Source organism: Dermacentor silvarum, chromosome 1, assembly GCF_013339745.2.
Source record: "Dermacentor silvarum isolate Dsil-2018 chromosome 1, BIME_Dsil_1.4, whole genome shotgun sequence".
NCBI lineage: Eukaryota > Metazoa > Arthropoda > Arachnida > Ixodida > Ixodidae > Dermacentor > Dermacentor silvarum.
The window spans coordinates 297,076,131-297,101,290 of record NC_051154.1 but is presented as its reverse complement, the minus strand read 5'-3'; the positions used below and the strand labels follow the sequence as shown (position 1 = coordinate 297,101,290).

The 25,160-nt window shown below is 47.2% G+C and overlaps 2 protein-coding genes across 2 annotated transcripts in view; one reads left to right on the top strand and one right to left on the bottom strand.

Annotated features, from left to right (window-relative positions):
• Nucleotides 1–20,932, bottom strand: part of LOC119437244 (uncharacterized) — a 63,188-nt gene extending 42,256 nt beyond the window's left edge. The window contains exons 1-3 of the mRNA XM_037704285.2: nucleotides 20,832–20,932; nucleotides 7,420–7,812; nucleotides 3,671–3,973 (exon numbers count right to left, since the gene is read on the bottom strand). Of these exons, the coding sequence (XP_037560213.1) occupies nucleotides 3,671–3,973; nucleotides 7,420–7,776 (660 nt within the window). The 5' untranslated portion in view covers nucleotides 7,777–7,812; nucleotides 20,832–20,932. The remainder of the gene's footprint in view (nucleotides 1–3,670; nucleotides 3,974–7,419; nucleotides 7,813–20,831) is intronic.
• Nucleotides 20,933–23,435: 2,503 nt separating this feature from the next.
• The window catches only part of LOC119441801 (uncharacterized), a 58,859-nt gene continuing 57,134 nt past the window's right edge, over nucleotides 23,436–25,160 (top strand). The window contains exon 1 of the mRNA XM_049661208.1: nucleotides 23,436–23,468. Within this exon, the coding sequence (XP_049517165.1) occupies nucleotides 23,436–23,468 (33 nt within the window). The remainder of the gene's footprint in view (nucleotides 23,469–25,160) is intronic.

Genomic DNA, 25,160 nt, shown 5'->3' with positions numbered 1-25,160 from the left:
GAATATCTTGTCGGGTTTGGAAGTTAACCAAAAATCAGTAGGCTGGTTGGCTTTGGGAGCCCACGGTAATACCACAAATGAGGCAGTGCAGGGTGACATGGGTTGGGCCTCTTTTGAAGTCAGAGAAGCACAGAGCAAAATTAGTTTTGAAGAAAGGCTCAGGAACATGCATGAAAATAAATGGGCGGCTAAAGTGCACAAGTATCTGTACATGAAAAGCGTGGACACAGAAAGGAGGAAGAGGTCAAGGAAGTAGACAACCAAGTACAGGATAATCGAAACTGTAAATAAACAACCAGGAGTCATCAGAAAGTACGAGAAATGGAGACCGTTCATTGCATGCAAATAATGGAAACAAAAGGACAATGGAGATTTACAAGAATGAGACGAAAGAAAATAGAAAGGAAAATTTGTACGATAACACAAAGGGCAGTGCTTTGCTATTTGAGGCTCGAGCCGTTTGCCTTAGGACCAAAACATACCGCAGCAAATATTCGGAACTAGATGAAGCATGTGTATACTGCAGTAAAGATTGAGAGACCACTCCGCACATCCTAATGGAATGCGACGGGATCCACCCAGCGAGAACCGTAGGTAACGTCCAACTCCCAGAAGCGCTTGGGTTTAAAGTGAAAGGAAACAACAGATCAGCTGTAGAGATAAGCAAGAGACGATTAGAGTACTGGTGGAAAAAAAGCAGGAAAAAGATGGATACGACCTGATCTCTTAAAATCATAGGTAGCGGTACAAGGTAAATTTTTGAAAAAAAAAAGAATAATGACAGGTATACAAAAATGATAGATAAATAACTAGTATACTTGATCAAATCCAGCAGGCTAGGTCACTATTTGTCGCAGCCCCATTTCAAAGCGGATGCCAATAAATCATGATCATCATTATCAGCCGCAGGGGCCTGTGGAAGTGTCCCGTCTTATCCTTGTATATGTTACTCTATGGCTCAGCGACGCCGCCGAGCGGACCCTGTCGTTAAGAATCTAATACTTTGCCTCAATACATCGGTAATTCAAAACACCTTAACAGCTGAGCTCAAAATTCACGCTAGGGAGTATCGTAATCATCGGAGATTTTTTTCTGACTCTCTCGCTAGACAACGCGGCCATCAACGAGCATTGTAAGAAAGCAGGGGCTTGCAGCGCTCCACGGGTATGATATCGAAATGCTGATAAGGTTAGCGACGGCCGAGAAAATAAGGGCAGGAAGTGATGGCGCGAACCCTATAGCTTAAGTGCGTATGTACAGCCTCTCGCATTTTTAGCTATATGACACTAGAACACCATCACATTAGACGTCTCTTGCACAGGAGAGTGCTTAGTGCATTCGTGAGTATTCTGCCGGTCTCGCGCTAGGCGCTAAAATGACGCGTGATGGACACTCACGCGATATAGCTAAAAATACGGGAGGCTGTACATGAGTATTTAGGAAAGTAGGAATAGCAGTTGTTGTAATAAATGTTTTGGAGCGGGGATTTTACCAGTGGATTGACTGTACTCTGGGCCAGGGACGTGAAGGACAAATCAAATCAAAGCCCCTTAAAGAAAAATGGTTGAACGCGAAGCTTTCTCCCATGCAAACTGAACCAAAGTCAAAGTCCAAAGCCAACGAGCACACAATGAACCTAAGAAATGCTCAACAACAAGATCCACTGCATATGTGATTTGATTGCTTGTTTATGATTGTATTTTTTGAACGTTGAAGTTGAATGAAGAGACATTTCGTTAAGTTCCATAGCCTTTATTTTATAACATGTAGCCGTTGATTACACGCACACACTCACACTTTCACGGACGACTCTACACTTGCACAGTATTGCCTTGCAGTCCCGGCAACGGTCAGAGGCTCTGCCGTTGCCGATGCACGAGATCGGCCTTACGCGCACGATCGCGCTCGCGCTTACGTTCGCGTACGGCAGCCTCTTCTGCCGTGCGCCGCACCCGCGGCCTACCCACGGTGACGGCCGGGAATGCATTGCGTGACGCGTGTAATGCAACGCAGATATATACAGTTCGTCTGGGAAGCGTGGCGTTGCAGTTCCCATTGTTCCTAATTATGGGGTTTTTACGTAACAAAACCCCGATCTGATTATGAGGCACGCCATAGTGGGGGACTCCGGAAATTTGGACCACCTGGGGTTGCTTAACGTGCACCTAAATCTACATTGTTCTTATCAGTACAACTGCGAATGTAACCTGTAGTATTCTACGATACTCGTGCGCAGTTCTGTTGTGTGCGCAGATGCGCAGACAGTTCCATTGTGTAAGTTGGCTTGCCTGCCGTGCTTTTTCGGCGCTCACGGACGAATCAGTGCGACATAGAAAGCTTCGCAATAATAGTTCATTTTACAGCGGAGCTGTTATACGCTTGTTTTCAGCGGATGGCTGCGTGCGTAGACCGAGCGCGTAGAGCAAAAACGCAGTAGCCTCGATACAAAGCAAAACCGTATCACTGGTGTGCCCCAGCTGCGTTTAATAGCCAATGGGTCCGTTTCTTTGGCTGGTGATTTTACGCACGGCATAGGCACGTTATCTCAGTTGCGTTCTGGTCATATAATAGGTAGGCGGTGTATTGTGCGGACTGAGGAAGAACAGCATGCCTACGAAGAACGACGGGGTTAGCAGAAGTGCCCATTCCCCCTGAGGCATCGTTATAGAAAACCCATGGCCGTCTACCATAGCCACCACATAGCTGTAGTCACCTAAGTGACAAAATAATAAACATGGTAAATAGTGACTATTTAGGTGGTATTTGTCTATTGAAATCAATATAGCTTATCACCATATATACAGCTCCACTGGTCATCCACCTTCACAGATTGCAATGGCACTGAGTTTTTTGGAACTGTTTTCGCTTTCCATACAACTCTGTAAACCGTATTAATCCTTTCTGCCACGATGTGCCTACATGGAGGAGCAACATAACTTTTGGATGTTCTGACTAGTGGCGACAGCTATAACAAAGAAGTTGAACATAGCGATGAATGGAAAAGTAATTCTCTGCCAACCGAAACCAATGTCGTACGACAGTTTAGCGCGGAGAGTAATGCAATATTTTATCATGTACACTACGAGACAGGACGAGAAGTAAGACATGTTACTCTGTATCGCTGCCGCTAATAATGTTCTTGCGTAAGAAGGCTTCATCTTAACATCAAGCGAATTTGCGAGTCAGGAGTACATCAGCTATTTTCACGATATAATAAGGCATCCCGTATATGTGGTCAATATTCGTAATCACGTAATATTTGTCATTATGATGACTAACCCGATGGTACATATTCGTGCTGAAAGTCCAATTTTTTTCTGAAAAGGTCGCGTCGTATTTCCAGGAAAATATATAAAATGTGCAATTGGTGACAATCTTTTGAACGTCTTTGGTACCGTAGTCAAGCTATTTAGCGCCTTTTCAGTCCCAATCTTCTCTGCATTTGTTAAGGTAACACTTGTGTACTTCCCAAAAGTCTATGAACCAATTGCTCTACAAACTTTACTCTATCGGCAAAAACATCGAGCCGGCAACATGTTAATTCCTGTTACCATCTTATTTTTTTTTCGTCCTCGATTGATGCCCATAGTTATACCACCACAATGCCGGCGTTACACGGACTGCCTTCTATATTCAAATAGAATCGCTAATTTAAGCCAGTAGCAAATACCTGTGATTTGGTACAGTAACCGACGTGGGAGATGCTGAGCGTCCTGAGAGTACGAGTATTGTGAAAGGCTTTTTCCAGGACATCCAGCAGATACTCTGTCACGCCCTCCAGGTAAATTTCGCGCAGCGTCAGCTGAATCAGCTGTTTCACCAGCAGGTCACTTATGGCGGTGATGATGCTTGGAATGCAATCTCTCATTGGGACGCATCTCACCAGCTCGAGGCAAGTCACCCAGGAGTGGCACCCCAGGAATCTCCAGAAAGTCGATTGAAATCTGGTGGACTGCGGCAAATTCCGGAGAACCTGCGTGGTTAATGCCATATGAGATTGTCTTTAGTTAAGAAAAGAAACGCGGCAAAGCGCATGCCTGTCTACAGCGTGCAGCAGCGCATGCTGGAGAACTTTGAGAACTGCTGATTTACCCGCCCAATAACGAAGTGGCCTTTACTGAGTTGCTTCCAATTGTCTACGCCACATAGTATGCAGAACGTTTGCAAGGCAGAAATTCGTTGACGCAGTATTTATTTAGCCTGCGGTAACGATGGTGCCACGGGTGGAACTTTTATATACTATGGGAATTTTCGGGACAAGTCTTACGTACAGACGGCGGATCTTTTAGTCATATCTGCCTCATATCTCAAAATTCCTGCCATTTGAAGTCGAGATTTGTTCTTTATCGACAAATCAGGGCTAAAACTCAGGCCGACAATAGAAATCTATGGTGCGCGAACGGCTGTAGACCAGAGAAATGTAATCTGAGAAAAATGTTTTCGTAGACGTTTTTTTAGGTATGGAACGTACTTCAAGCCGTTATTTCAGTAGAAAAGTAATTCAATTCGAATGTATTGCATTTCCGCAGAACTGACACCATCCCAAGCCAATCGAAACTTGTTTGAGGCATCGACTGAACATTTGATGACGGTGAGCATGCAAGTGGTACAGCTTTGTAATTGCTACGTACACGCTGCCTTCGTGCGCGTGCGCGTTTTATCGCGAAATTGTCAAGAGGTAAAAAGGGTAAATTCTTTTTTGACACTGCGTGTCTCCCTTTCACGAATTACGACACTCAAAGCGTGTATTTTTTACAGCTAACTTTAGGCGTAGCACACAAACTCTCAGCCGTGCTGTCGTATTCTGTTGCTATTCCATGCACCCGTGCGATGTTATATTGACTCGTATGGCGGCAACACAATGCCGTCTTTCCAAGTCTACTTGCGAGTGCTTGCCCATTGTGCAAATGGCCGGAAATGCGCCCCGATTTATTTTACGCAGCTGAAGATATAAGCTTATGCGGCTGTACGGCTTTTTAAGAAGACCTTTGTGTATACAAAGTAACCGTTTTCTTGAATGCTGGACAGAACACATTTCTTTTCCCTCGCAATTCTAACTGGCAGCTTCGATCCTTCACTCGGAGAAGAAATCTTCATAGATTGAAACTTTCTGCATGTTACTAAATATATGATCTTAAAGTTGACGCCAAATAAGTCGCAGGTTAAAATTCTTGGCGGAAGGCATGGGAGGTATGCAGTAAGAACCCTTATACAGGGTGTTGTGAATAATGTTTAAGAAATCTGTTATACATACACTAAAAAATGCTGTCGCCTGATGGAGGGGTATTTTGTTCCCAAACAATAATTGTCATCTGTCTTGCTTGCCAGTGTGGTCAACCCCCAGAGGGGAAAGACAGTTTCGGTTTCAAAAAACATGCGCGCTTCTCGCGGTTGCTGGGCTTCCTAAGATCTAGTGGAACGAAGTGAAGTAGTTGTAGTTGCTTGCATTTGTTGGCAATAGCTAGTTTTCACAAATTAAGAAAGTTGGATGGACGCGAAAGAACACTTCTTTCTGTGTTCACTGGCAACCACCAGTGGGAAAAGCGGCGCTGGCGCGGCGCGTCGGCATGCGACCGTGGGCAACTTCGAGATCCACAATTACGCAATTTCGAATAGGGAGTTTCCACGCACTGGTCTGAGTCGGCGTTGGTCTAACGGGCCAAGGTGTTTCTAGCGCCTTCCTGGCGCTATTTCAAAGGTGACAACTGCCACCTCTTGCTGGTGCCGTGGCGACTCTCCATTGAGCATGTCCATGGACGCGCAATATACCACCGGAGCTCCAACGACGCAGTTTCGCCACAGACAGTCATCGTCGCGTCAGGTTTAACTTTGACGCCTGGCAGACTCCGGGGTGCTGTTTACGCTGCGCAGACGCACAGTCCTCGCGTGTTTGCTATTGCGGTAATTGCGACGCCCTTCAAGCGAAACTTATTATTAAAAGACTTTGCCCCTTTATGGACTTGCATATATGAATGTGTAACAAACCTACCACTGCTTCTCAGAATACACGTTTCACTTTCGTGTTATGACCAATTTCATCGCCAGAGGGAACCAACTGTTTTTCTCTGCATATTCCCGCAGAGCTAAAGTGTCTCATTACTGAAGTTCCGTCTGGATATTAATAATCTGAATATTAGCAGAACAAATTTATCGTAGTCATTCCACAAGTGATCCCCAGTGGTCCAACAAAGAAGGTCTCAGGGAAGAGCCAACGTCTCGACAAAGGCATTTGTGTTCGCCAGGAAAACAACGCCAAAAAAAAAACTAAAAATGAAAGCAAATGTTTCGCCGACGAATATAAGCCCCCATGTGGAAACACTGGCTCTCTTGCTTCAATACTCTCGTCCCTGAATGCGAAATTAGCATATAGCATGCCAGAGTTAATCGTGAATATCTCTGAACAAAATCACTCTAGAAGTATGAACGAGTTGGTCTTTGAATACGATTGTCTTTAGCTATAATAAATGTAGTCTATAATCACCAAATAAAATAAAGTAATTGGCAAAATATAATTATGAATGCACTGATCTTCCTTGACAGCGAAATTTGAGGCCGCAAAAGGGCGTATAAACCACTCGTACGAGAAGCATTTCGAATATATATAAGGTAGTCTCATTTTTTAAATTATTTTTTATTAAGCCGAACTTTAAAGGCCCTGTGTAAACTCGCTAATTTGTTTCTCCGAGGGCACCAGGGTATTGTATTGCGCAATGCCTACGATTATTTTATAGCGCCATGAGAATTTCTAAAAGTGTGCATCAAACAAAACTCTCGAACAAGACTTCGCGTGCACCCCCAAAGAGCTTCATCCTTGCATCCTATTGCTCATCTTTCCGATCACGCTTTCATGCTCGAAGCACACTGTTTCAAAATTAGCCGAGTAGGTTACCGCATGATCTTCGGTTTGCGTGTGGTCCCTTGTACGGATAGTTGGCACGTGAACACGGTTAATTCCGTGGTGCATTCACGAAATGCAAGTGCATAAATATGCGTTGCGATTGATCTGATTACGGTACCATAAATAAAATCTTCAACTATTCATCAGTATTTGCATTGCAGATTAGTGGAATAATTTTAAATAGCCTGTCACGTTTAGCAGGTACCGCCGTAGCGTTATTGCCAGTTCTCTGACGTATGTTGAGCAAGGTTGCCGACAATCATAGGCAAGTGTGGTACTGCAAAGCTGTTTAAACCTAGTTACGTCTTCCAGTGACGGCTTATCCTAGCCCATTCAATAACAGAAATGGATAGTGCTGCAGAAGGATCAAACGTGGTGCTGACGTAAACTAAAAGCGATGCGATTTATAGGTATACGCTCGCGTACAGCTCTGCGCCATTTACTCTTCAAATGAGCACGCAGTCCGACAAAAAATTCTGGAGAGTCATGGTCCACATGAAAAGTTTTGCAGTTAACTGTACCTTCATGTCCATGGCGTCGACGCAGCGGTGCTTAGACAGTAGACAGTACAAGGTGAGGACCGCGTCACGAACGTATTCGGAACTGAAGTTTCTTCCGCGGAGAAGTATTTGCCGATCAGTGATTGCGATCTTCCGGAAAGCGACTTCCTTGACTTCCGCTCCAATGGCGACCAGAAAGTCATTCAGGGTGTGCAGACAAGCAAGCATGTCACAGGGCCGTGTGGGCGTTTGCGTGCACTGGACGGGAACCTCTTGTCGGGTCCCATTGCGTGGGTTCACCAGCATTACCATCTCTACGCCTGAGGTCTGGCGGTGGTACACAAGTGACGAAGGTCTCGTGTCCGACATGTCGCTCATCAGGCTGTGCTCACTAGAGCCCGATGCTGCCGCGCACTGAAAAGAGACACGAAGAAGCATGTTGTTGAGCATGACATGCACATAGACATTAGCGCTCGTGGTGATTGGCGTGCTTTGCCACGAAGCTCCGCAACCAATATATTTCGCGGAGAGGTAGTAAGTCATTAGCGACATCCATTGACATATAGATGACAACTTCATCAACGCTCACACTGAACTCTCTCTTTACAAGGATTTACCGCCAGTAGCACTTCATTGTACTAAAATGCTGTGAACAATGTATTCGTGAAATGACATTCCCGCAGTGTAGCGTGTCACCGACGTAGTTTGCCATACTACACCGACGCATAAACGCCGAAACAAAGACACGACGAAAATTGACCTGGATTTCTGGAAGTCTACAGCGGTGACTGTCACACCGCTAAGCCAGCTGAATATCTCTAAGCAATGCAGCCATTGTAAAACATTAGCTCCGGAGAGAAGCGTATTCGCAATAATGTGAAACGCAGGAACCCCAGCTGACATCGGCACGTTACACTAAAGTGCGCGCTTATTAGCGAGTCTTAGAAATAGCGTAGAGAAGCGGATTTGCGTACTTAAAATCACGAGCTCCATTATCATAAGAAGACAAGAAACAATGACACCAAGGACAACATAGGGGTGACTAATACATCCTACCGGAAATAAAGAAATTATAAATAATTGAAAATGAAAACGGACGAAAAAACAACTGGCTGCAGGTGGGGAATGATCCCACGTCTTCGCATTACGCGTGCGATGCTCTTACCATTGAGCTACCGCGGCGCCGTTTTCCCGTCCAGTTTCCGGGGTATTTATCTTTTACAAGAACTTAACCTGGGAGTGTTAGCCAGCGCCACCACTCACAAACCTATGTAGTTACATTATTCCATTATAGTCACATTGCGATATATTGAATGCTGCCGGGACAAAACTATTGACAAGAGCCATTCGGGCTTTCATTTTCAATAATTTATAATTTCTTTATTTCAGTTTCTTTTTTATTGGCCTGCTTTGCCACGAAGCTCTGCAACCAATATATTTCGCGGAGAGGTAGCAAGTCATTAGCGACATCCATTGACATATAGATGATAGTAATGTCCCCTATGTTGTCCTTGGTGTCATTGTTTGTTGTCTTCTTATAATAACGGAGTTCGATTCAGGGTGTGCAGGCAAGCAAGCATGTCACAGGGCCGTGTGCGGGTTTGCGTGCTCCGAACGGAATGCACTTCGAACTACTAAGCCCTGCGTCAGCTGTCACTTTCACCTTGTTCGATCCGCATTTGCAATTTCGAATATTCCCGAATCCTTATTTATCCGTTACCTTTTGCTAACGTTATTTGTTGGAACAAATACTAGATTCGACGAGGCTGCCACCATTTTTATTATAGGGCGTACAAGAGCCTATACTTTACACACAGAAGGTGTCCCGGTGCTTTGGCCATACGGCAGTGATCATTTTTAAGCTTCACGAAGTCTTTAAAAATCGCCTTTTCTACGTAGAATAATTCTAGTCCTTGAGATGAGTAATTCAGCGACGCGGACAATACTTGCACGAGAAAGAGAACACACATTTAACTAATTAACATAAATTCACTAATTATCTTACAAAAATAACCTAAGGTGCCTATTGTTTTTGGGATTTGTGGCCGATGGGATTGTTTGGTCAATCCATTTGGATGGAATTGTCAAAACGACACCTCGCTGGAGGTATATGCCATAAAACTAGCCGTAGAAATGCGCTCTTGTTCACAAAACGCTCTTTCATGCATTGAAGCAAAAAGTGTGGGAAATACCTCAAACTTATGAAAATTAACTTCAAGGGGATAAGTCTTGCAAACTCACTGGCAACAATTCGTAAATTGCAATGCGTACCGTAAAGTAATTCACTATTAAATTAATTAGTGAACTTTTGTTAATTAGTTGAATATGTGTTTCGATTTCTTGTCCTAGTATTGTCCGCTTCTTCGGATTATCCAGCTCAAGGGCAAAAATTTTGCTATCGGCCACAGGCGATTCTTAAACATTCCCTAAGACTTAAAAATGATCACCCTGCATAGAAAGCCTGCTGCGATTCTCTTACCTCAAGATTCAAGTCCGAATCACGCTGTCGCCAGAACAGGGTCAAAAATTTCTTACCAAGCGTTTCTTCATTCGCCACCGTTCGGGCGTTTGTCAGTCGTGTTATAGCGATCGGCGTGACAAGCGCACGACAGTGTGGCGATGGCCCACCGCCAGAAGGCCCCCTCCATAAGAAACATCTCTTTTCAGTCGGAACAGAATCCTTGCTATTGTGGTTTCGCCTGGACGTTGCATTTACAAACAGTTACTCATTCATGACAGGAATGACCTACAACGCCTATTGCATTGCCTGTGACTAGCTATTGGTAAAGAATGATCTGCAAAGTAGTAATTTTTTGTGCAATCATGCTCTTACAAATGACTGCTTTTCCTTAATATCATATGACACGAAGCTGGCCGATGGGGCGTGCTCATCTTTACTTCGAATGGTACTGATGAGCATTAAAATGCCGCCTTAGCTAGACTCCGCTTCCTATAGATAAACAAGGATGCCGCGCATCGAACCAGGACCTCGCGCGTGAAATTATTATGAAAAAAAAAGAAAACTCGTCTCTGCGTGCTTCATTAAAAATGACGTCGGAGCGTTGTGGTGCAACTGCTTTACGTGGTGTGCACATAAGCGCCACCTCATAGCGAACTAGTGTAGTTTTGGCTACTGCAGACGACCGCGTTCAAAGAGCGTGGCGAGCTTATGCTGAACGGATGACTGCAAGTTTAAAGTAGGATACATTTTTCGTGCCTGTGGTGCTAAAGTATATGCACTTCTTTGACAAACATGTCTTGCCTATAAATACTTATTCTCAACTGAGCAGGCGTTTAACGTCTGCAGCCGTCTTCTACGAGCCGTGTATGCACATAGTGCAGAACATGGCTAATGTGAGCCTTTTATAGGACTACTCACTATAAAACGCCGCATATTAGTTACCCGCCGTATTTTCTGCACGCGCGTTCCCCTCGTCGGCAAACCGTGCAGGGCAGCCGAGGAAGCGAGTGCAAAATTCGTTATTTACATCAGTCGCCTGACCTCCAACGTCCCTATAAATAATTCACTACACACTTGCAACTAGTTGTGGAGAACAGCTAAAGTAATTATATTAATCAGCTGTACTTTTTTTTGCTGAAAACTTGCGACCACGCCATTTCAGGGGGAAACAAAGCTTCGTGAACTCGTCACAACGGTATCGAAGAAACCAAAATCTTTCAAATGCACGCATGGCGCCGTTCCGTCAGGTACCATCACATTTTTTACCTACGACTATGGGGTTTTACGTGCTAAAACCACGATCTGATGATGAGGCACGCCGTATAATGGGGGACTCCGGATTAGGTTGAACCACTTGGGGTTCTTTAACGTGCACCTAAATGTAAGTGCATGAGTGTTTTCGTATTTCGCCCCCATCGAAAGGCGGCTGCCATGGCCGGGATTTGATCCCGCGATCTCATGTTTAGGAGCCCCAGACCATAGCCACTAAGCAACCACGGATTGTGATTTGTTAGCTAACACTGAAAACGGTGGTGCAGCGAAGGACAAACGTTGCAGAGACACTTAAGACTGCTTACGAGTGGGAATGCGAAAGCATTACAATGGCTTTGGCAAATTTTTTTCTGCGCGTTCCGTAAGGCCAAATGAAAACGCGCTTCCTTGCCCCGGAGGAGTTAATAACTCGAAGGACCGCTCAGCGCCTTTAAAATGGACATTAATGCTTTTCATTTTACACGCCCGTTCTACGCGCCCGTTCTACGCGCCCGTTCTACGCGCCCGTTCTACGCGCCCGTTCTACGCGCCCGTTCTACGCGCCCGTTCTACGCGCCCGTTCTACGCGCCCGTTCTACGCGCCCGTTCTACGCGCCCGTTCTACGCGCCCGTTCTACGCGCCCGTTCTACGCGCCCGTTCTACGCGCCCGTTCTACGCGCCCGTTCTACGCGCCCGTTCTACGCGCCCGTTCTACGCGCCCGTTCTACGCACTCGTTCTACGCACTCGTTCTACGCACTCGTTCTACGCACTCGTTCTACGCACTCGTTCTACACACTCGTTCTACACACTCGTTCTACGCACTCGTTCTACGCACTCGTTCTACGCACTCGTTCTACGCACTCGTTCTACGCACTCGTTCTACGCACTCGTTCTACGCACTCGTTCTACGCACTCGTTCTACGCGCCCGTTCTACGCGCCCGTTCTACGCGCCCGTTCTACGCGCCCGTTCTACGCGCCCGTTCTACGCGCCCGTTCTACGCGCCCGTTCTACGCGCCCGTTCTACGCGCCCGTTCTACGCGCCCGTTCTACGCGCCGTTCTACGCGCCCGTTCTACGCGCCCGTTCTACGCGCCCGTTCTACGCGCCCGTTCTACGCACCCGTTCTACGCACTCGTTCTACGCACTCGTTCTACGCACTCGTTCTACGCGCCCGTTCTACGCGCCCGTTCTACGCACTCGTTCTACGCACTCGTTCTACGCACTCGTTCTACGCACTCGTTCTACGCACTCGTTCTACGCACTCGTTCTACGCACTCGTTCTACGCACTCGTTCTACGCACTCGTTCTACGCACTCGTTCTACGCGCCCGTTCTACGCGCCCGTTCTACGCGCCCGTTCTACGCGCCCGTTCTACGCGCCCGTTCTACGCGCCCGTTCTACGCGCCCGTTCTACGCGCCCGTTCTACGCGCCCGTTCTACGCGCCCGTTCTACGCGCCCGTTCTACGCGCCCGTTCTACGCACTCGTTCTACGCACTCGTTCTACGCACTCGTTCTACGCACTCGTTCTACGCACTCGTTCTACGCACTCGTTCTACGCGCTCGTTCTACGCGCCCGTTCTACGCGCCCGTTCTACGCGCCCGTTCTACGCGCCCGTTCTACGCGCCCGTTCTACGCGCCCGTTCTACGCGCCCGTTCTACGCGCCCGTTCTACGCGCCCGTTCTACGCGCCCGTTCTACGCGCCCGTTCTACGCGCCCGTTCTACGCGCCCGTTCTACGCGCCCGTTCTACGCGCCCGTTCTACGCGCCCGTTCTACGCGCCCGTTCTACGCGCCCGTTCTACGCGCCCGTTCTACGCGCCCGTTCTACGCGCCCGTTCTACGCGCCCGTTCTACGCGCCCGTTCTACGCGCCCGTTCTACGCGCCCGTTCTACGCGCCCGTTCTACGCGCCCGTTCTACGCACTCGTTCTACGCACTCGTTCTACGCACTCGTTCTACGCACTCGTTCTACGCGCTCGTTCTACGCGCTCGTTCTACGCGCTCGTTCTACGCGCTCGTTCTACGCGCTCGTTCTACGCGCTCGTTCTACGCGCTCGTTCTACGCGCTCGTTCTACGCGCCCGTTCTACGCGCCCGTTCTACGCGCCCGTTCTACGCGCCCGTTCTACGCGCCCGTTCTACGCGCCCGTTCTACGCACTCGTTCTACGCACTCGTTCTACGCACTCGTTCTACGCACTCGTTCTACGCACTCGTTCTACGCACTCGTTCTACGCACTCGTTCTACGCGCTCGTTCTACGCGCTCGTTCTACGCGCTCGTTCTACGCGCCCGTTCTACGCGCCCGTTCTACGCGCCCGTTCTACGCGCCCGTTCTACGCGCCCGTTCTACGCGCCCGTTCTACGCGCCCGTTCTACGCGCCCGTTCTACGCGCCCGTTCTACGCGCCCGTTCTACGCGCCCGTTCTACGCGCCCGTTCTACGCGCCCGTTCTACGCACTCGTTCTACGCACTCGTTCTACGCACTCGTTCTACGCACTCGTTCTACGCACTCGTTCTACGCACTCGTTCTACGCACTCGTTCTACGCACTCGTTCTACGCACTCGTTCTACGCACTCGTTCTACGCACTCGTTCTACGCACTCGTTCTACGCACTCGTTCTACGCACTCGTTCTACGCACTCGTTCTACGCACTCGTTCTACGCACTCGTTCTACGCACTCGTTCTACGCACTCGTTCTACGCACTCGTTCTACGCACTCGTTCTACACACTCGTTCTACACACTCGTTCTACACACTCGTTCTACACACTCGTTCTACACACTCGTTCTACACACTCGTTCTACACACTCGTTCTACACTCATGACGTGACGCCACCTTCTTCCGATTGGCTGCGCCGTCACGTGCCCAATGAGGCAAACACTAGGCACACCTTTAGTCAGCCAGAACAGTGGAGCCGCCGTGGCGTCGGGGAAGCTAGCGCACCTCGGAGGCCCGGATTTGATTACCACCCAGGCTGAAATTTACCAAATGTCCTTTTCAAAGCCATTGATTCACTTTGTTTACAGGAATCTCCCTGAGAAATTTGACGTCAATCAGAGCATTTTTGGCGCGGTTATGCTTTTCGCGCCATCGACCATATTTGGCAACACTCGTGACGGATAACACCAGCTTTTCTGCTTCATGGAACATTATAATGCTTTCGCATTATTAATGGTATAATCTACCGTGCATATTGAAGAGCGTTGTTTTGCGCCAAGTAGGGCGCATGCTTAGTGTAACCGGATTCGCTCTTGACGCGAGCACGAGCCTCCCGCAAGAGGTGCGTGCATCCAACAAACACACTGACAACCGAGAAGCTAACACACCCGTGCGAACGCCCCTCGCGCTGCCAAGACAATGCTAACACCAGCAAACTGGCTTATATAGTACAGTGTTGTAACTGTCTTATCCGGCAATAGGGTGCTGTTCACCTTTAGTGATGGCGCATGCTCCGTGTAGGGCATAGGCTAAAAGTCAGACGGCATTAGAAGAAACGTCTCGTTTTTTACTAAACAGGACAACGTCTGGAGAAGGGTGGAAGGAATGAAAAACAACAAAGCATACCAAAGATGTGTCAACAAAATTTCCTTGAAACAACTACAAAATCATCGACTGCTGTTTCTCGTAAGCGAACAAGTCGTAATACCTGTATGTACAGGGCGTCGCAGCTTATTATATGTACCAAATTAAGCAGCGAAGCTTTATTTCTACGCAGGTAAAAACCATCTGACTGCTTTTAGCAGCAACCTTAAGCGTCCAGTATTTTTTGTGTTGCTTTTAAGTCGTTTATGTTGATTAATTAGCTTGTCTTTAAGCAACGGCGGCCGCATTCTGATGGAGGTGGATTACAAGAACGCTCGAGTACCGTGCCGTGGGGGCACGTTCAAAAAAAACTTCAATTTCTACTGTTTTCTGCGCTCACGTTCGCATGACTTCTTTCGCAATCCGTACACGCCATGGTAGTCCAGTGGCTATGGCGTTGCACTGACCAGATAAAGGTCGCGAGTTCGATCCCGGCTGCGGCGTCCGCATTTATAGTGGGACGAAATGTTGAAAAGGTCGTGCACTTAGACCGAAGTGCACCCAAACGAACCCCAGGTGGTCAAAATTATTCCGGAATCTCCTATAATGGCGTGCCTCATAACTGCATCGTGGTTTTGGTGCGTAACGCTGCAGGAATTATATTCTGGTAAAGGAAAGCCTTCTAAATATAATAAACAAATAAATAAAAATTAAGACAGGAACCCTTATTGATTATCGATGTCATGCGAGCCATTTCTGAAAGGCATAGACTACGCAAATGCATGCACAAGATTTTTATTAAGTGTAATGCTAAAGTTCTTGTGATTCTCCGTCTCAGAATGGATGCTCCCAATTATAGATAGTGGCCTATACGCAATGAAGTACGACACCTACTCGCAAGTGGCTAGATCAACCTCTCTCGTGATAACATGGTCGATGACAACACCACGTTGCATGGTGGACATTGTGGTGCTTAGGGAGGCGCCCAACACTTCCTCCATGCAACAGGGGGACGACTGGTTGGCCAGGTTTAATCTTTTGCCATTTCGCTCGGAAGAACCCGGGCGAGTGCAATTCCACCGTGTGTGGTTGAATAGAACGCCCAAGGAGTGTTCTCGTGACGAAACAGCATGAGGACCATGGGATGACGACGCCTACATGCTGAAGACAACGGCGTGATGCCGATGGGGAATTAATGCGGATAATATGACGATGATGGAGCTGAAATAATGGAAATGGGATGACGATGGTAAAATGAGAATGGTATGACGACGAGGACATGACGACAATGGCACGAAGACAAAGGGATGACGAAGGTGGAATCAAGACGATGGCGACAACGCAATCACTACGACAAAATGAAGATGGAATGACCACGACACCGGCTTTGTGATGAAGCGATGTCGACAATGGCATGACGACGATGTAGTGATGACGGTATGATGACGGCTCGAAGATGGCGTAATTACGATACGACAATGCAGTGACAGCAACAGAGTAAAATCGACGGAAAGATGATGACATGACAAGGAAAGAATGATCACAATATCATGAAGGCAATGGAGTGACGACGACGGAATAACGACAACATAACGACGTCGGCATGTTGATGTTGGAGCTCAAGTTTGTGCTGACGTGCCTCACCGACCGCCGCGGGCCACCTTTATTTTCAACTGGCGTTTGCGCTGTGTATGATACTAGTCAAACTGTCCGCCTTAAACCGCACTAGATCCGGCGTTTGTTTGCAGTATGTCCGGCGCCGCCTTAATTCGCACTATATCCACATTTTTAGACTGCACTATCTCCGCAATCGGTGTACATTTTTCGGAGACCAAACGACGTCAAAACGCCATCGCGTTCATGAGGGTGACCATTCTCTGACCTTGGCTCGAGAAGGCAAAGAAATACTTGGCATTTAAAGTAATGACGACCCTGCTTTCAGCCCGAGTGCCACAGCAGTGGTGGTTTCCAACGCGCTCTATAAAGGAACACACTGTATGCCAAGCCCGGCGGTTCCATCGCTTTGACAGGCGGTTTATCTTGGTATGGCCGCAAAATTCCTGCTTGCGACGAGCCTCGTGTCTGAGCGCATGACCACATGTGATAGCAGTAAGCAGATTGGCAAAGGCAAAGTCATTAAAAATCTCAGGGCAAGGTACTGATTTGCCACGTGAGGTCGACTTGAGTTTTGCAACCACAACCACATAAAAGAAATTCAACATGTCAAATATTTATCACCAAAATTGTTCAGCACACTAGGCGCACTAGCGAAAGGACGCGACATTTTTTTGGCGGGCTTGCGTTAAAGGCGGAAGCGCTAAGCGATAGATAACGTGCCGCCCACATTTCAAATTCAGGTTTTTCAATGCATTGTAAAACCTGCTTTTGACATATCGCCTGTAGGTAAAATAACTAAAAAGCTATAGTTATTATATGAACAAAAATATACTGGCATGCCTCATCATGTTGCTAACAGCTTTTATCCACAGAAATAGACGGCATCGCATGGGAAAAAAATATCAGGTGCGTTATAGCAGGGATTCCCTGCACGTAGTCGGCTATTGAGCGTCTATAAAGAACTAAAATCTGTTACTGTAAACCCACAGAATTTTCGAAGATATCATTATAGAGGTGTAACACGTCAGTGATCGCAAGAATAAATCTGTTACACATGCACTCACCAAACTTGCCTCCAAATAAGCCCTTATGCTCTCTAAACACCAGATTATGCTGAGCGTGGCGCTAAGCATCACTCAGGTGCCCTACTTAAATGTCGCCGTTTTGGCCTTCCTGTGTGACATCATCGTCACTTCTGTATGGAGCCCGTAGGGAGCCATATACCGTAATCACGGTGTCACGCCTCGAAGGCACATCGATATCTCGCTTTGTACATGATAGCAGACAACGCTTAGGGTCAGACTTCTCTTACTGCCCAGATTCGTGGCCAAAAACCAGTGTGTCATGACTGAAACAAATATAGGTATGCTTCATTCAATTTGATGAACATTAGATGTCGTACTTCCGTGCAAAAATATATTACGTAAATACTACATGCAAAATGAGACAGTTGTGAATCTACGCGTATTTATACGAAACGAGCGGAGTGACCTGTTTGTGCGACCAGCGGTCACAGCGTACTGCTTGCGCTCGCGACCGAAGCGCACTGAGCCGCATACTGCAAAAGGTGCAGAGAAAATGCGTGTATTGACCAAGCCTTACGTCAACAAGGCGTGGTCGTGATACATGAAGTGATCTCGTAGAAGGCGTCGCAGAACCAAAACTACGGCACTTCAAAATGTTCGGAGTGAGAGTTCAATGATTAAATAAGTAGCTTTCACAGCTTTGTCTACTAAGTATGAAACGGTGTAGGGGCATTTTCATATTAAGGAATTCTTGAGCAAGACTATCTGGTGGCTGCGGTTTTATTTTCTTTTTTTTTTTTTTTCGCTGGAGCTCCGTCGCATCACAAGAGCAGTATGGGGAACCATGGGGTTTTACGTGCCAAAACCACAATCTGATTATGAGGCACGCCATAGTGGAGGACTCTGGAAATTTGGACCAACTGGGGTTCTTTAACGAGCACCCGAATCTTAGTACACGGGCGTTTTCGCTTTTCACCCCCATCGAAATGCGGCCGTCATGGCCGGGATTCGATCCTGCGACCTCGTGCTCAGCAGCCCAACACGTGCCGCTGAAATATGCTGACACCATCCGATACGGAGGCATCAAAAATGGTACGACATTTTCTGTGATAACAGGCGCCCGCCTGAATCAACGTTTCATTTAGCTGTATGCATCCACCCAAGCTCTGGCCATACGGCCATACCGATGCTGGCTGGAGAAGCGCATGCGCTCATACGTTCTAGCACGCCGGTTCCCAGTCAGGCCAGAAACTGGATGTGCAGTCTGTTTCACCCTTAGTGGAAATCTCGGAGCGCATTGCATCGCGATGCGGCGAGCGCTGGAGTCGGGCGCCGGAAGCAGCTCGCGCAGGCACAGACGGTCGAGGCGCGTTACCTTGAACCGCGTCGACTGCTACGGCGGCGCGCGCTGGCCGCATCGTCGGCAAGCGTGCTATTGTCAAGGGCAGTTCATCGTTACTGCGGGCACTGAGCCGATAATGTTAACTAAACGTTGTGCGCACATTTTTGTGTCTCCTTGTCGCTGCGTATTACGGTAGCACACGTAGTGAAGGAATATGCGTCCACGGACTCAGTAGTAAGTACCTCGGCCTTTCGAAAGAACAAACGAAGCATGCTGTCAAAAGAAGTGGGAAGAACCCCATTTTTGGCAATTAAGGCTCAGAGGTTGGCGCCAGACAATCTTTAGTTAGCATTATCGGCTCAGTGCCCGCAGTAACGATGAACTGCCCATGACAGTAGCACGCTTCCCGACGATGCGGCCAGCGCGCGCCGCCGCAGCAGTCGACGCGGTTCAAGATAACGCGCCTAGACCGTCTGCGCGAGCTGCTTCCGGCACCCGACTCCAGCGCTCGCCGCATCACGATGCAATGCGCTCCGATATTTCCCCCTAAGAGTGAAACAGACTGTACCTCAAGATGAGCGGTGAAACTGATGACGCGAGATAGCAGCATGTGCAGCTGAAAACTTTCTACTACTGGCTAGGCTGTGTGTTACGGCGCTGCTGCTGGTACGCCAAGTTTCAGCGCTGGTTGCCCATAGATAACGTCTAGAGAAACGCAAACGGTGGAGACCTTGCACGTGCTGCAGGGCCTATCATTTCAAAGCGGCGCTCTTTCGCAGTGATTCCTATCAGCTGATGATCTCCCGAGCACATTTCTGCATGCCTACCGGCGCACGTTTCAATCGTAAAGTGCAGAGTAAAGGAGGCTGAATTCTGAAAAACCGCATAAATGTGACTTGCGCACCTGAATGTTTAGATGCATGGTAAAAAACACTTTCAGGCAAACCCTTCGTCAGAAACTTTAGGTGCAGACGCTACCATTGCCATTTTCTTTTGACGACTTTGATATACGGGGTGTTTCAGCGAACACTTTCAAAATTTTTTGAAGGTTGCCTGTGACAGATAGCCCAATTATACTTAATGAGCTGGTCTACTCGAAGAGGCGGACATAACCTGCACACAAAATTGCAATGCATAATCGACTAATTAACAAAAATTACTAATGACGTTTTCACTAATTACCTGATGACCCATATTGCAATTCACAAATTGAAGCCGTGGAGTTCGCAAGGCGGATCCACTTGGAACGAATTCTTGGGATGATACCAGTTTCCAGATATTAATTCCCAAACTTTGCGGAGAAATGCATCGGCGTTCCTATTACTTTTGTGCTTCAATGCATAAAGCGATGTTTTGTTAAAAAAGTAACTGGAACGCCAATGCATTTCTGCGGAAGTTCGGGAAATAATATCTCGAAACTGGTGTCATCCTGAGGATTCGTTCCAGCTGGATCCGCCTTCAGAATTTTTGAAAGGGTTCGTTGAAACACCCTGTATAGTTGGAAGAATAGTTACAATTTAATTTCACAAAGGAAAAACAAGAAAGATGGATGCAGCTTCTTGAGGAGGAGGGAGATAAACAGCCATGGCAGGCAGCCAAGACACCCCGGCAACTTGTCCCCTCTAGCACCGCATGTTTACAAGTTTGGGGCTTATTATTGCAAGGCGGAACAGCAACGTAAATCTTGGAGACAGGGTTACCTTACCGCAGCATTCATCGGACCAGGCACGGTTCCCATTCCGAACATACTGAATGTTGGCTCAGTACCGGCTTCGGAAGGCCAGCGCCATGGGCCCAGCTTCACACAACTCTAAATTGGAAGCTCAGCGCAACACTCAGCGTAACAAATACCGTAAATTGGGAGCTCCTCCGCCAGTTTTGAACTGAAACAGCTATATCCTTCCTCTGTTCAGTCTAAGCGCTAGAAAAGTACGCCTGCTTATTGGTAGAGTGAATGATGCATCTATACTGCGTCTACGAACGACGATATTGCTTCAGCTGCTTGCTACGTCTCTGCTCGAAGAAAGCAGCTTACAACTTATGCGGCTTTCAGGTTACATTCGCGGGTGATGACAAAGCGCTTATTACCATGACCACGCTTGGCGGTTAGCGTTGCGCCGTCATTAATTGCTGTTGACAAGTCACACATAAAATGAAAAACAACACCACAAAGGCTTGCGAAAAAAGTTGGGAGCTCTGGATTGACTTACCGATTCGGCGGCTATATGCTCTTTAAGAGCGTGGTCCTTACGCAGCCGTGAACTCCTCCCCGAAAACGGATTCCAGAAATGAAAGCACGAAAACGCGATAAGAAACAAAGCCCTATGCCACTTCAACCGGAAACGCGTACACTTCTACATCAACCGGAAACAGGCGCAAAAACAGTTGTCATTGACATCAATTTCGCGGTTGTGATTGCAGCAAGAATGCAGAATAAGAGAGTAAAGAAACAACGAAGCGAGCAAATTGTTTTAAAACATAAATTATGTAATGTAGAGCACGACACTTGTGCCGCATGGGTATAAAATAAAATGGAGCACATTCACCACACCAAGTGTGCACAACTGTCAACAATATTGTGAATATATTAGGTCTTTTCTACCGCCCTCATGAAACAAATAACATTGTGGCGCAACTAAAGCAATGCTCTGTCGCCCTTCAATATCCTTCTGGCGTTTCAACAGTCGCTCTCGAACTTTTGAGGCCTGTTTTAAATGCGAAGCATTTTTTTGCCGTAGTCGAAGCAAAGGTGAAACGCGAGGCCATCCGAGGTCACAGAGGTTGTCACCGATGCAAGGTCGATTCACATAGGTCGCGAAGCTTCGGGCGAAAAGCGGTTCAGAACAAATTGTCACCGACATCAGCAAGGGAGGTTATGGGAGCAGTGATTGAAGCGCGACTATGTTTGGAGGGAACAAACATTCGGAAAAAGAAAGCATTTTATAAATAAAGAGAGACACTGCTATATTCATTCAACGAAAATAAAGTTCCTAATAAATTTTATGTACGGATGGCGAGAAAAGAACAGACAATTCTGTTTTACTTGATCATTATCAATAAATACCTTTTTTTCAGCGCCGACCGTAAGAGCACCCACCGATAGCGGCGGGCGTTGAAGCCGCTATCACTTGCAATGCAATGCAGCTCTTGAAGTGTGCAGAAAGGCAGACTCGTAAAGTTAACCGGTTACAATACGCCCCCCTGCCATGTTGTTTTCTTTTGCTTGCCGACGTTTGTCTGAATTTGCTGAGGCGGGTAGTCTCACTGTTTCTTTAGCTATTCAGTCAAAAGCAGTAAGTTGCGACCGCCAGATAATTGTTTAATTTAGTTGTTTTCGTGCGACAGCGCTGGCCGACGGGCTTGGCGTCCGACGAAAGCACGAGCACTCTACCCCCAAAGCGTTCGTCGGCCTCCAAAGAAAGTATGTTCTGTGCAGGGATGCGATTTCGACATCCGTACGGCTGACCTTTTCCTGCATCGCTTTCCGCGCTGAAAGCTCGCAACGCCCATCAAGTCGTATGGCGGGGCATTTGAATATACAGCTGTAGTGGCAGGCCTCCGAAAACAAATTTCGCGCCTTTGAGAACCAAATAACGTCACTTCGGTTTTTAACGGACATGACGTCACATTATTTTTTCTTCCACCGTAAGTGTTCCCTCCTCACGCAGATGGCGCTAAGCCCCATGAACCGCCGATGAATCGCCAAGTTTTGAACGCTTCTATGGAAGCTTCGCTACCAGGTATATCTGCCTTTGCCGATGCGCGCACCACCATGCGCCCGCTCGCACGCCGCTACCAAAGTAAACATACCTGGTAGTGAAGCATCCATAAAAGCCCATACCAAGGTAAATATACCTGGTAGCCAAACTTCCATACGTTCAAACCATGGTGGCTTATTAGTGGTTGACGGGTCTTAGCACCATGTGTGTGACGAGGGAACACAACAAAAAATAAGGTAACGCCATATTCGTTAAAAGAAACAAAAAAAGTGAGATAACTTTTGTATTCAACGGTGCGAAATATGTTTTCTTGGCCTGCCTTAGAGCTGTATTTTGAAATACCCCTTTATTCTACGAGCTTTGCGCCGGTCGTCATCGTCCTGCATGCGTAATCATGCGAACGGCAATTAAACTTCGCAGTTCGATATCATTGATGTCAATGAGATATATTTTTGCGCCTGTTTCCGGTTGATGTAGAAGTGTACGCGTTTCCGGTTGAAGTGGCATAGGGCTTTGTTTCCTATCGCGTTTTCGTGCTTTCATTTCTGGAAACCGTTTTCGGGGAGGAGTTCACGGCTGCGTAAGGACGACGCTCTTAAAGAGCATATTGCTGCCGAATCGGTAAGTCAACCCAGAGTTCCCAACTTTTTTCATAAGCCTTTGTGGTGTTGCTTTTCATTTTGTGTGTGACTTGTCAAAAGCAATTAATGTCGGCGCAAAGCTAACCGCCAAGCGTGGTCACGGTAATAAGCGCTTTGTCATCACCCGCGAATGTAACCTGAAAGCCGCCTAAGTTGTAAGCTGCTTTCTTCGAGGAGAGGCGTAGCAAGCAACTGAAGCAATATCGTCGTTCGTAGACGCAGTATAGATGCATCATTCACTCTACCAATAAGCAGGCGTACTTTTCTAGCGCTTAGACTGAACAGAGGAAGGATATAGCTGTTCCAGTTCAAAACAGGCGGAGGAGCTCCCAATTTACGGTATTTGTTACGCTGAGTGTTGCGCTGAGCTTCCAGTATACAGAGTTGTGTGAAGCTGGGCACATGACGGTGGCCTTTCGGTGCCGGTACTGAGCCAACATTCAGTATGTTCGGAATGGGCACCGTGCCTGGTCCGATGAATGCTGCGGTAAGGTAACCCTGTCACCAAGAGGTGTCCACCGTTTGCGTTTCTGCAGACGTTATCTATACTGCTCATGTGACGCGGTGAAGCTCCAGCGCAAAAAAAAGAAAGAAAAAAGAAGCGCAGCTACAACGGACAGTCTTGCTCAAGAATTCCGTAATAGATAGGTTGCACGGACGTCATCGCGGACGCCATATTTGGGTAACAGCGGGTCGAAAGGCGCGTAAGCAAGAACATCACGGCAATAACAGGCGCGTCTTGTGTCGAACGTCAGAGCGATAACAGTGATAAACCGGTGAAAAAAATCACCGTTAAAAAGCAAAATAGTGTGTGCGTGGTAAAACGTTGTACGGACATCATCGTAGTCGCCATCTTTGGGTACCAGTGCGGTGAGAGATGGCTCCGTGACGTCACATGAAAGTTATCTATATGAAAATGCCCCTACATCGTTTCATACTTAGTAGGCAAAGCTGCGCAAGCTACTTAATGAATCATTGAAATCTCACTCAGAACATTTTGAAGTGCCGTTGTTTTGGTTCTGCGACGCTTACAACGAAATTACTTCATGTATAACGACGACGCCTTTTTGACATAAGGCTTCGTCAATACACGCATTTTCTTGGCACCTTTGTGCTTACAGTATGCGGCACATTGCGCTTTGGTTGCAAGCGGTGCGCTGTAACCGCTGGTCGCACAAACAGCTCACTCCGCTCGTTTCGTATAAACACGCGTAGATTCACATCTGTGGCATTTTGCATGTAGTATATACGTAATATATTTCTTTGCACGGAACTACATCTAATGTTCATCAAATTGAATGAAGCATACTGTGGGAACACGCGTGGTTTGATAATGTCCCACATATTTATTTCATCATCGATCGAGCGCAGACGAGAACACTGAACCCCGCTGGTCCAATCATTTCTTGCTCGAGCTCTGGCTCGACCGCGCGGAGCTGCGACCCTTGGCGCCACGTCGTCATTGGTTCAATGCCGATGGCTCGCCATATTACCTATATCTGTTTCAGTCATGAGTTTTTTGGCCATGAATGCGGGCAGTAAGCGAAGTCTGGCCTTCAGCGTTGTCTGTTATGTATAATACGAGATATAGGTGTGCCTTCGAGTCGTGACACCATGATTACTGTATATGGCTTCCTACGGGATCCATATAGAAGAGACGGAAGGAAGGAAAGGGAGGAATGTATAATTAACTATGATGATACACAGGAAGGTGAAAACGGCATCATTCTCGGCATAATCTGGTGTTTAGAGCGATAAGTTTTTTTCTTCAAACTCGTTTTAAAGCGCATAACGCCTTATTTGGATGCAAGTTTGGCCAGTATATTTGTAACAGATGTATTGCTGCAATTACTAAGGTGTTACACCTCTATAATGATACCTTTGAATATTCTGTGGGCCTACATTACCAGACTTTAGTTCTTTATAGACGCCCAGTACCTGACTACGTCAAGGGAATCCCTGCTATAACGCGCCTGTTGGGCTAGTTGGTCTATCATAGTTGCTTTCAGATATAGCGCAAATAAGTACACACACACACATGACCGCACGACAGACGTGGACGAGCGCTAATACCAACTGTTTATTTTAATCGACAAACCCTCCGATTTATAAGGTGAACCACGTACACCAGTGTCCCGCCCCCTTTCCCATACGAGGTGATAAAAACAAATCTAAAGTT